This window comes from Myotis lucifugus, unplaced genomic scaffold (genome assembly GCF_000147115.1).
Source record: "Myotis lucifugus unplaced genomic scaffold, Myoluc2.0 scaffold_37, whole genome shotgun sequence".
Lineage (NCBI taxonomy): Eukaryota > Metazoa > Chordata > Mammalia > Chiroptera > Vespertilionidae > Myotis > Myotis lucifugus.
This window is the reverse complement of record NW_005871085.1, coordinates 6217032-6229503: the sequence shown is the minus strand read 5'-3', so window position 1 is coordinate 6229503 and position 12472 is coordinate 6217032. Positions and strand designations below refer to the sequence as shown.

The 12472-nt window shown below is 41.8% G+C and overlaps 2 protein-coding genes and 1 non-coding gene across 3 annotated transcripts in view; all 3 read left to right on the top strand.

Annotated features, from left to right (window-relative positions):
* EPS15 (epidermal growth factor receptor pathway substrate 15) overlaps window positions 1–7186 on the top strand; it is a 112190-nt gene extending 105004 nt beyond the window's left edge. Inside the window, 2 exon segments of the mRNA XM_006110087.3 lie at window positions 2022–2203; window positions 4819–7186. Coding sequence (XP_006110149.1) covers window positions 2022–2203; window positions 4819–4965 — 329 coding nt within the window. The 3' untranslated portion in view covers window positions 4966–7186.
* Window positions 7187–8783: 1597 nt separating this feature from the next.
* LOC111825720 lies at window positions 8784–8921 on the top strand. Its single transcript, XR_002828923.1, has one exon. It is a non-coding gene; the product is annotated as a small nucleolar RNA SNORA15 (small nucleolar RNA).
* Window positions 8922–12163: 3242 nt separating this feature from the next.
* Window positions 12164–12472, top strand: part of TTC39A (tetratricopeptide repeat domain 39A) — a 48827-nt gene continuing 48518 nt past the window's right edge. The window contains exon 1 of the mRNA XM_006087304.3: window positions 12164–12286. Coding sequence (XP_006087366.1) covers window positions 12234–12286 — 53 coding nt within the window. The 5' untranslated portion in view covers window positions 12164–12233. The remainder of the gene's footprint in view (window positions 12287–12472) is intronic.

Here is a 12472-nt window from a genome sequence, read left to right as displayed (position 1 = left end):
CCAGCATTTAGCAATATAGTGATTGAAATAAATTAATTAATTGTTTTTCTTGAAGAAAAATCTTTTACCTCAGTTAATGAAAGATGCCTTGGTTTTATAAAAGTGGTTTTTTGGGATCTGGGAATAAATTCTTAATTTTTTATTTTTTTTAATCTTTAGCACTATCCAAAGAAAAGGGACAAATCCCCTGAGTAGCTGTGCTACTAGGTTGTCATGTGAGAAGACACATCTGGTACATTGTTCTTTTAATCATGTCTCATTCCTTGGGAAATTTTGAGCACAGGACTATAGATTACTATTCTTTTTTGTTGTTGTTAATCCTCACCCAAGAATATTTTTTCATTGATTTTTAGAGAGAGTGGAAAGGAGTGAGAGAGAAAGAGAGAAACATCGATGTGAGAGAGACACAGCAATTAGTTGCCTCTCACATATGCCTGGGGATCGAGCTTGTAACTGAAATATGTGCCCTTGGCAGGAATCAAACCCAAGAACCCTCAGTCTGCAGGCTGACACTCTATCCACTGAGTCAAACCAGCGAGGGCTTTTTTTTTTTTTTTTAATGTTTTTATTGATTTCAGAGAGAGGAAGGGACGGAGAGAGAGAGAAACATCAATGACGAGAGAGAATCATTGATTGTCTGCCTCCTGCACGTCACCTACTGGGGATCAAGCCCACAACCCGGGCATGTGCCCTGACCAGGAATCAAACCATGACCTCCTGGTCATGGGTCGATGCTCAACCACTGAGCAACACCAGCCAGGCTTGATTACTATTCTTGCCTTTTCATAATAACCTCCCTATGGTATTTCTTGGGACGATTATTTCTTCTTCCTTGATTTAAAGAAATTTCATATTCAATTGTTAATACTCAATTATCTGTTGAAAAGTTAGGTAAACAAGTGATTTCTATCTTTTAAGGAAAAGTAGCCTATATCATATATTGTTAGAGGGTAAGGTTGTCAGTCTATATATTAAACAAATAAGAGTCAGTTTGCTCATTTAACTTTTAGAACTATATAATGCCAATAGTGAAGTTATTTTTTAAGTCCTAAATAAAATAATATACTAGTGCTTTAGCTAAATCTTCAGCAGAGTGAGTGTATATCACTATAGAAAGATCAAGGAAAGGATGGTTTGTTGGAGAGAGTACTTGACTGGGAGCTCAAAGTTTGGGTTCTAATTCTGAATATGCCCTGACGAGCTCGGTGATCCTGAGTGTGTAATTTCTGAGCCTCAGCTGTCTGAGCTGTTAGATGGTGGCAGTATTCTAATTTCGCTACCTTCACAGGATTGGTGGAAGGATCCACTGAGATGTGAAATATGAACATCTTTTGTAAGCTATTAAAGTGATGGAAGATATTTTAACACCTGTTCTTAATTTTCTTCAGGAAGTGTTAAATTTAAAACTTTAAAATTTGAGAACTTGCTTGAAAATTATGATGCTGTTGTTTGGTCAAAGATTAGTTTATCAGCAAACACGAAGATTTAGGCCCTGTGCTTCAAAACAGTCTCTTTATTCTTCAGTTTGATGTATTCTAGGTGGCAAAGTAAATTTTTAATTTCATGTTCCCAAATGTTATATATAGATCCAGAGAAAAATCAGAAGAATATCAGCATTTTTCAAAGGTCATTTGCCCTTACTGCCACAAGTGGGTAACTGAATCAGGCTGAGATTCTAATAGATGAGGCCATTGACATTCTTTGTCATTCTCCTGTTATATCTTTTCTTCTCTCTTTTCCTGGGAACATGCTATTTTGGGGAAGAAAAGGGTTTACCCCAGGCAGAAATAGGAATCCTGACCGAATTTACCTTCATGGAGCTGGAATATAGTTGAGAGGTTATGTGTGAAAAATTTGAAGATAGATGTTGGTGTGGCCATTTAAGAGCATATGGAGAATGTGTTTTGGGCACTCAACCCTGCCCCCCACCCCCAGTTCTTCATGCTTCCTGTGTTCATGTTCTTGTGTGTTTGTGTTTGCTGTATTTACTAGTTGAGTTAATTGTAATGATTTTGATCCAGGGAAAAGACCCATCAACAAATTGGATTCTTCCGATCCCTTTAAACTGAATGATCCATTTCAGCCTTTCCCAGGCAATGATAGCCCCAAAGAAAAAGATCCTGATATGTTTTGCGATCCATTTACTACTACTACCACTACCAATAAAGAGGCTGACCCAAGCAATTTTGCTAACTTCAGTGCTGTAAGTACTGTGAATGGGCTGTTTGGGGGAGAATCTTTCCATTTATAGTTTGAAGGGTTTTTAAAGATTATTTTGGAGTCTTCCAAATTTGTTTATTTCCAATTAAATTTACTAACATACTAAAAGTGATCTTTATTCTTCCCCCAACCAAAACCTCTGTTTGCTTCTGTTAGGATGGTTCTAAAATTACTCCATTGCACAAGTGATTTTAGTAGTCTTAGTTCTTGTGATATATACCAGTTGTTGTAAACCCTTCTCTTCGTTTTAGTAAACAACATAAATAAAATCCTTACTGTTGTTATTTTGTAAATTGTTATGGATGATGGGCCATTAGACAGTTATTTGCTCTCTGCCCACTGGGTAAATGCCAATAATGAGCTTGTGTATTTGTAACTGTGTGTGTGTGTTTGTGTATAAAGCTTTGTTGATTTCTGGAGACCAGTCAGCAACTATTATATGACAGGATAGGGCCAAGGACTCTTTGAATAGAAAGTAAAACTCTGGCTTTATATAGCTGTGCTTTTTAATGTCAATTTTATGAAATAAATATAATCATCAAGAGTTAAACAAATCTTTAATTATTTGGAGGGCTCTAATTCTCTAGCCTTCCATATTTACTCTGCATGCTCCCAGAACTGACTAAAATAGGTAGACCAGTGAAAACAAATGGAAGGATGCTGTGATAATGGCATAGGCAGGGCCTGTAACATCCCAGAACTGAGAAAACCAGCTATGGAGGTGTCACTCTGGAACAACATAAAGCAATGACCTTTTCCACCATTATTTGATAAGAAACAAGGATTTTTAAAAATTAAAATTCTTAAAGTAGCTAACAAAGTTTTATTTTCCCAGATTCTATAACAAAGGAATTTCCCTCTACTTATCACTTAAAGCCAGCGGTTCTCAACCTGTGGGTCGCGACCCCTTTGGGGGTCAAACGACCCTTTCACAGGGGTCGCCTAAAACCATCGGAAAACACATATATAATTACATATTGTTTTTGTGATTAATCAGTATGCTTTAATTATGTTCAATTTGTAACAATGAAAATACATCCTGCATTATCAGATATTTACATTACGATTCATAACAGTAGCAAAATTACAGTTACGAAGTAGCAACGAAAATAATTTTATGGTTGGGGGTCACCACAACATGAGGAACTGTATTAAAGGGTCGCAGCATTAGGAAGGTTGAGAACCACTGCTTTAAGCCCTTGAGATGATTTTGGAAATAGGAGATTTAGACCCTGGTCGCAGTCTGTATGTCTCCGTCAGTGTAGCATTGGGTCACTCAGCCAGCAGCCATTTCTAGTTAGAAAGGAGGTAGGCAGGAATCTGTATACAACTAAGTCAGATGAATGAAACTGAGCTACCTAGGTTTTGAATCTGTACTCTAAGCACCAGTGGCTTCTTATGGATGTGAAGGAGCAGAATAGGAATCAGTATCTTGATTATTGGAAAATGGAATGTCAGGATTTTACTGACCTAACTTTTGTTAGATGAAATTTGAGTTGTTTCAAGCATACAATCAAGAATTGCTCTTCTTAGGAGATTACAACCCTCTTGATATAAAATAACCTTCTGACAGTTTATGGCATTTAATATCTAAATATAATTTCATCAAATCAAAACCTGTTTGGAATGATTCTTGAACAGTAGTTGAGGCATTTTGCTTATTTCATACTCCAGAATCTCAATATAGCATAATGTAAAGCAGCTCATAATAAGAATGTCTTTCTTTTTTCATTATGAAAGATTTGTTAAGTATTAAAAAATTTAAAGTCTCTCTAATTCCAAAGGAAAAAAAGCTATCATTTCACCCTATTATGATATTCATCCTGTTGTGGTATTCCTCTATATGACAGAACTTGAAAGCAAGGAGATTTTTTTTTTTTTCTGGCAAAGTATTAGCCACTCTCCAGATGCAATCCTGGGAGGTTGCAAGGAGAATTTTTTTACTTCGTATCTGCCAAGATTGCTTTTTTGGATAGATAAAACTATTTCCCTGACCTAATTACGGGTGTTAAGATTTCATTTAGACTCGGTCAAAAAGTTCTCGGTGCCTGCCAAAAATCTTTATAATGCATTTGAAAGAAAAGATTTGGTCCACATCTTGTTTAGTACTCTTATTTTATGTATAGCAGGATCATCACATTCTTTGCTTTATCGTTTTTCTGTACCTGAAGGTTAGATTAAGGGAGGGAATCACCGGTGGAATTAAGTTGAAAATGATTTATCATGTGAGGATGCTCAATGAAGGTGAAGTAGTAGATGTTTTATATTAGATAAAAAGGCTAGCCCTCTCCTGTTTTTAAATCTACTTAAATCACCTTAAGCATATACTTTTTTAAATGATTTTTTAATGTTTAGTTTTATAGACTGGCTATCTGTAAACTGCATTACTTTTTAAAAACAAAATTACATTTAGGAACGAGTAAAACGAAATGTGTTTTCAGGAAAAAAATTTAACAAGTAACAAGACTATTCCCAGAGTCCTTCAGGTGAAACAAGTAGTTAATATCATTTATAGTAACTATTTTTCCTTCTTTTCTTTTTATTTGTTTTACTCATTAATCTGTTCATTTGTTCATTCATTCATCTTTTACACGGTAGTATCCCTCTGAGGAAGATATGATCGAATGGGCCAAGAGGGAAAGTGAGCGAGAGGAAGAGCAGAGGCTTGCCCGACTGAATCAGCAAGAACAAGAAGACTTAGAACTGGCTATTGCACTCAGCAAATCGGAGATTTCAGAAGCATGAGGAATTCTCCTGTCCCTTGTCAACCATACAGTACTCTTCTCCCTGAATACTGAAGCTCTTTACAGTGTATATCGAAACTACCTATGAGCATAGGTTTGAGATTCCTGTAAATGTGACAAAAGTGTATTTGTCTTTTTAAAATTCATTTCAGATTTGTCTTCTCCCCACCCCAGAAAAGCAGTAACCCAGTCAGACAGCTTCACCTAGGTCCCTGTTCTCGTGTGCATTTACTGTGCGCTTTTGCCTGCCTCTGCTACTCTCACTTGTGAAGCTAGAGCACCCAAGCTTCTGCCTTCTAGGATATAGAGAAATAGCTTCACCCCTGTGCTACCCTTGTTCTGAAGTTACTCTGATGATAGCCAGTGGGGTTCTTAAAATTTGCAGTATTCTCCTCTAGTTTTAATGGGTGAGGGAGGGGAAGGGCAAGAACATCCTATTTATGATAGTGCAGATTGGCTAGTTTAAAGTGCATGTTTGTGTTTCCATAGAATCAAAAGACTGTTTAATTTGTTTTTTATAGACAAGGAAAAATATTTTGCATAAATTGACTCCACTATTGAAAAGGGGATGCTTTAGATTGAACCGTCACAGCTTGAGACGCAATCTTTTCCTAAATAAAAACATTAAAGCCTCATGTGTGAAACATATTAAATTTTTTTTCTGAATTTAAAGAATTTCAGATAGAAAGATACCTCTCCATACTTTTAAGTGCTAAACAGTGGAGAAAATTTATCATCTAAAATATACCCATCAGTATAAGGCAAACAAAAATCGTAACATGGCAGTCATTCTGCCGGGCTGTGGCACTGTCCTCTTTAGTTCATGGCAGGTTTATTTTTGTACTTTTGCAGAAGAAACTTTAGCAAGCTAGAACTGGAAGGTACTTTAATTTTTTGTATGTATATTTTTTTCCTTTAATGAAGGCTCAGTTACTTGAAATGTAAAAACTTTCACTGAATCAAATGAAAAAGTGGCATGTATTAAATCAAATTGCTCATTTTTGTGGTTTAAAGCAGTTTATTCTCTTCATGTTTTTGACTATGAAAATGGCAGGCTAGCAAAAAAAGGAAAAGTCTTGTTTTTATAATTGGGAGAGAAGAGACCTGCCAAATTATTAGAGCTCTTCGTGTGTTAAAAGCCCATCTCTTGTGAAACTGACCTAGCATACAAGGTAAATTTGAAATAGACTGTGAAGTGGGCTGTAAATTTTAATTGTAATTTTTTCTCAACATCAGTTACTGACTTAGGTAATGTATTCAGTACCTATTTACCAAGATAAAGAAAGATGCATCTAAAAATAAATTTAAAGTCTCTCTGGTTACCAAATCAAAGTGATATTGATCTGTGATAATCAGAGTAACATTGCTTAGCCTATGAATAAATTCTAAAATACCCAATTCATTTCATCTTGAAATGGTGCTTTTTTTCCCCTCCACACACAATTGGACTGCTGTAGTTTAAAACAAACTCAAACCACTTTCTTGCACTGCTTTTTTCTACTTTTGTAAATTGAAACAGCATAAAAGGCATACATATGAAGCAAGGGCTGAATCATAATCACCAGGTTTAATTTTGATAAACTGATCCAGTGACTGAGGATATATACAAAAGTTGACTAAGAAGGTGGTGTTGGGAGTTGTGGTAGGTAGTGGTTTTGGGTATTTTTCTTCCCCTTACACTTCAGGAAAAAGGTAAGTTGACTTGAACAACCTTCTTTTGCACTGGGAAAATGAACAGATGTTTGAAAAATATTTTTCTTAATTAAAAAAAAACACTCTGAAAAATATTAACTCTCTGTAACTTATAAACACCACCTTTTGATGTAATAAGTGTACCCTAATCTTATGTATGTTTAACTGGATTACACAGATTCTTACCTTTTGTTAAAATGTGTATACTCAGTGGACCATTATTATATTAAACTATGTATATATTATATAAATATAAATATATATCTCTATCTTTACACTCACCTGTGTAGGATGAATGTCGTAGAGTCATTTTTGATTATATTTTACACTGTTGACTCTGGCTCCACAGCCTGTGCTTGAAAAGGACAGATAAGTATCCTGAGAGCAAGTGGCACCACTTCCAAAGTGTTAACCATCTTCTACGGACTTGTTCACGTTTCTCTCTTAATAGAATTTTCTCTTATGTTTCAAACTTCTAAATTGTAGCCTGTAACTATGAGAACAATAAACTTTAAGTAATAATAAAACTATCCATACATCTTACTTGAAATGGAGTTTGTGGGACTGGAAGTTGTTGCTCTGGGTGAGTGAGTGAGTGGGGAGTGAATTCTAGGACGTTACTGTCCACTACTGTAGATTTTATAAACACTGCCCCACAGGCCCTTCCCCTTCTCACAGCGTCAGAATTCGAGCATCAAAGCTGTCAGTGCTGCTTCATGATCAGGGTGTGGGCTGGATTGACTGGAAGTATCAGGGGGAGGAACTGGCCGGGTTAGGCGTAGATCACCATAGTAGTGACTGTCAGGAGGGAGTGAGAGATGGCCTGAGGACCAATAGGAATAAGAAATCAGGTTGGAGAGAGAAGATAAAGGAGCACAGGGGATTGTCAAGGCAATGTGGTTTTGGCTAGTACACATTGGAGCAATTGTAAGATTAAGGAACTTTGTTGTATTGATAAAAAAAAAAAAAGTGGCGTGTTGAAGAGGTTATAGAACTGATGACTCAGTATTTTGACTTTGACATTTGTTTTGGGTTCCATGGACCCCATCTGGCACAAAGGGCTCTCTCTGGCATTGAATCAATGGGAAGAAATGAAATTTATCTGTGCTTTACATCATTACAACCTGAAAATATTTGCAAAATACAGGGACAGGCTGCTCCACACTGTCATAGAACGCCTTTACTCAAGTGGCAGCGGCACTTCGTACTTGTTGAGGTAGCTCCTGTGGTCCTGTGTCCTTGTATGGGATCTTGGGTCCTTCACAAAGAATGTACAGCAGTGTCCTCTGCAGACCATCAGGCTACATCAGGGAGGGCTATAGCGCCCTCTGAATATGGCGCACGAGGTGGGGGGAAGACAGGCTCCTGTGTGCTGAACAGTCAGTGGCTGGCTGATTGGGATGTGATGTGTGCACTCAAAACTGAGGTGCTGTGAGTGAGAGGGAATCTACTACCAAGCCCCACAGATATTGCTCCCATCAGAGAAAAAAGTATTGCTCCTCAAACACATACCCTTCCATTTCTTACAGCTCCATTCTAATCTTATGAGGCCACTGTCATATATGCAGTCCAGCATTGACCAAAACATCGTTATGTGGTGCATGACTGTATTTTGTGGAAAGAGAGAAGGAAAACTAGCTGACACTTACTAGGGACTTCTCTAGGCCTGGCACTAAAGCTCTCAATATATTACCCAATACTTATAACAGAAAACATGATTTATAAACAGATGGACGTGACGTGGCCAAGACCCCTGCCCCCCCAATCTCGTAGGGACCAAGCCAGGGTCCAGCCCAGGTGCCTTAGCTCTGAGATCTGCTCGTCCACAACACCAGGCTGCCTTTTGCACACCTAAGAGACTAAGCAGCAACCCTGGGCCCTCAGCAAGAACTGATGTTCTCAAAGAAAGCCCTGATTCACTGCAGCTTCCTGAGGTTTCCTGCCCTAGCCGGTTAGGATAGAGCAGTGATGGCGAACCTTTTGAGCTCGGCGTGTCAGCATTTTGAAAAACCCTAACTTAACTCTGGTGCTGTGTCACATATAGAAATTTTTTGATATTTGCAACCATAGTAAAACAAAGACTTATATTTTTGATATTTATTTTATATATTTAAATGCCATTTAAAGGCATGGCTGAATACTGTGTTCTTTTTGTCAGTAGCTTACACAGCCAGACACCATGCAAAAGTAGTCTTCCCTTTAAAATGGCTATGATGGTATGCCACGTTTTTTCATAGCATATCATTACTAAAAGTGGATACAAATAAAAAAATAAAAATAAATGCCATTTAACAAAGAAAAATCAACCAAAAAAATGAGTTCGCGTGTCAGAGGTGTCATAGGTTCGCCATCACTGGGATAGAGCATGGGCCTGCAAACTGAAGGGTCCTGGGTTCGGTTCCAGTCAAGGGCATATAATTTGGTTGCAGGCTCCCGGCCCTGGTCAGGGCCATGCAGAGGCAACCAATTGATGTGTCTTTCTCACATCTGCATTTCTCTCTGTCTCCCTCTCCCTTCCACTCTGTAATTTGGAAAAAAATATCCTCGGACGAGGATTTTTTTTTTAAAAAAGGGATTCCTGGCCTCATAGAAAGAACCCAGACCTTGGAGTCTGATAAACATGGGTCTAATCTCTGGCCTTTCCGTTTCCTAGCTACAAGACGTTGATTAAATCTCTCAACCCCTCGTTCTCAGTGGTGATAACAGTTACTTCAGAGGGTTGTGAGGATTAAAGATGATGGATACAAAGTCTTCGTTCCTATTACGTGGCAGTTGGCAGATGTTCACTGAGAGCTGTCATGTCCATGTTGAAGAAGACAGAAAAGCTAACAATACATTTTAGAAAAAATGTCTATGATTAAATGGAATAAACTTCAGTCATCTTGAAAGTTTATTGATCCAGAACACATTATTCACTGATTATGGATAAAAGTGTCACATAGTAAAAGTGCACATAACACACACTATGTGTCCAGGACTAGTCTGTATTGTTTGCCTTAACTCATTTAGTCCTCACAATAATCCTTTCGCTAAGTGCTGTTGTTACAAATGAGAAAACAGAGAGGTTAAGTAACTTGCCTGAAGTCACAACTATCAAGTGGTGAGGCCAAGATTCCAACCGAGGCAGTCTGTCTCGAGAGCAAAGGCAAGAATAAAACCTTGGGGTTGTTATGAGATTCAAACTAAGATAAGCGTTGGGAAAGAGGTTCATAAATGCTGTGTGCATTCTAAGTGTGTGTGTGGCAGGCAGACGGGCTAGGTTTCAGATATAGACTCGAGTCTGGCGCTTGGGTGGAATCCTAGCTCTGCCACTTAATTAGCCGTTGTGATCTTGAGCAAGTTACTTAATCTTCTGCCTCACTTTCTTAGCTATAGAAATTGGGATTGTAAAAGGAGACATTTGACAGGGTGGTTCTAATAATGAAGCATGTAAAGGGTTTAGAATAATGCCTAACGTGGCTTTAAATAAATGATGATAATGACGAGGATAAAGGAGAAAAGGGGGAAGAAGAACAGGAAACTAGCTTTGAAGTGTGAGAACCCTGCTACCAAATCCCAGCTCCTAATCCGATCTCAGGAACATTTCTAAACTTCTGAGTCAAATGTTCTCAGAGCAGAGTTGTCAGGATTAGAAGTAGTGAATGTAAGGTCATCAGTGTAGTGCCTGCCACTGAGTAGAAACTTGATAAATTTTAGTTCCTTCTTCATTTACTCAACACCGAGCACCTGCTACCTGCAGCAGTGGTGGTAGGGTCCATGGAAGACACAGATGTGAGACAGAAATCTGAAGAGAGAGACTCATATGGTCATTGATAACTAATATAAGGATTAAAAAGTGTAGTACTAAATGCTGTGAGGAAGATAAAAATGTAACCTCCAAAGAGGGAGTGACTCCTCCATTGGGGAGATACAGGAGGGCTTCCTGGAGGAAGTGGTGTTGGCTATGGGCTCAGAGGCTGGATGGGACTTTAATCCCACTGGGATGAGACTGGGCTCTGGGCCTTTAAGAGACCAGGTTTCTGGGGCCCTGTGGTACTCATGCCTGTGATCTGGCTGCCTGCAGTATACAACACTGCCGAGCTGGACAAGGCTCTGTGGGCTGAGGGTTAGGGCCCCTGGGTGCACTGTAACTGGAATTTCCAGATCTGGAAGCTCTAGGTTTGTGGTCAGATAGGCAGCATTCTTGGGCCCTGTTGACCCAAGACATGAGTGCTCAGAGAAAGGGGGAAAGGTCATGTTGTCTCTGCTGCCTGCCGAGGAAAAGTGAGAGAAACTGCCCCGGCAATCCTTGAGTCTTCTGCCTTCTGCTGTGCACAGGCCGCCCCCTCCATGCTCAGCCGCCCGGGGGGCCCCAGGCAAGTGGGGGAAGCACCAGATGGAGCAGAAAGACCTGGTGTCAGCCCTGGCTGCACAGCCTGGTCTCAGGGGAAGCAACCCCTCTGAGCCTGTCTCATCAGTGGTAAAAGTGGGGGTGGGTGTTTCATAAGATGAAACTAAGAAAGAATGTGTGTAAAACAGCTGGCTTAAGGCTTGGAACATTAGAGAATGTCCCCTACTTGTCAGACCAATCACCGTTTTTTAGACACACAATTTGCGTTGCACAAGTGCCTAGGATACACACCCAGCCCAAAAGGAGACAGAAATGGTCCCTTAGCCACCCTGCCCCTGCCCTGCCCCGTGTTCAGCCCCATCCTCTCTCACTGAGGGAACTCTCCAGGGCCCCACACCCATCCTTCGTGCTGGAGCCCAGTGATCCTCTCGAACTCCTCCCCCAGGTGCTCCCCAGCTCCCAGCCTTAGTTGAGCCTGAGCCTCCCACGGAGCCAGCTGGGCTGCACTGCACTGTAGGGGCTCACCTGGCTCCGGGGCTGATGCTTCTTCATGTTCGCAGTTACTTAAAGTAAAAGTGCACATGACCTAAGACAAAATATGGAATTTCAAACAAAGTTTGTACTGGAGACGGTTGTGGCTCAGTCTCCTCTGATCACCTCCTCCCACCGGGGTGCTGGGAATGAGACGTCTGTGAATGGGGTCCTGACCCAGATCCTGGCCAGGCCGGCAGCCTCCCCTCTCGGGCTGGGCAGCTCCTCCCACCTCTGTCGCGGGCTGCCCCCTGCTCCGGGCTCAGCAGGAGTCCCAGGCCTCTGACCCAATTCAGGTGCCGCCCAGCGAGACAGGTTCTGCACTTGGGCAGCAGGGAAAGGCATTGGCGACGCCACCGTCCATCTGCACCAGCTCGAGGCTGGGAGTGGAGAGGCCTGGGGTGGTCCTGGCGCCCCTCTCCGCCCCCCCTCCCCCTCCCCTCTGTGACCATGAGCAGCCTCAGTTTCCCCCTGTGACTAAGGATGGGTCCGGATGGCTCTGGAGGGGAAGTGGTCTCGCCCCGGGTCCCGGGGTCTGCCGGGGGAGGGGACACCGACTCCCGGGCCAGGCAGGAAGGCGCCGGGCCGGGCCTGGCTGGGGAGGAGCCTCCGGCCCACCCCGCCCGCCCCGTCCAGGTGCCGCCGCCAGAGCCGCCGCTGCCGCCGCCGCCGCCGCCACGAGGGGCCGCCAGCGCCCCCGGAGTCCGGCCGCGGCCATGGCCTTTCTGACCGCCTGGAAGGGAGCGGCCTCCAGGACGGGCGTCCGCAGGTACCAGGCGGGGCGGGCGCTCGGCCAGCGGCGGGGAGGGAGCCGCGGGCGGCGGAGGGGCGGAGGGGGACGGTGAGTGCGGGCTGCTGGCCCAGGAGCAGCTGAGCGCCCGGGAGGGCAGTCCGGCGCCGCTCACACACTCCACGTGTGCCCTGCTGGCGTGTTATGGCCGCAGCAGGGCTGAGG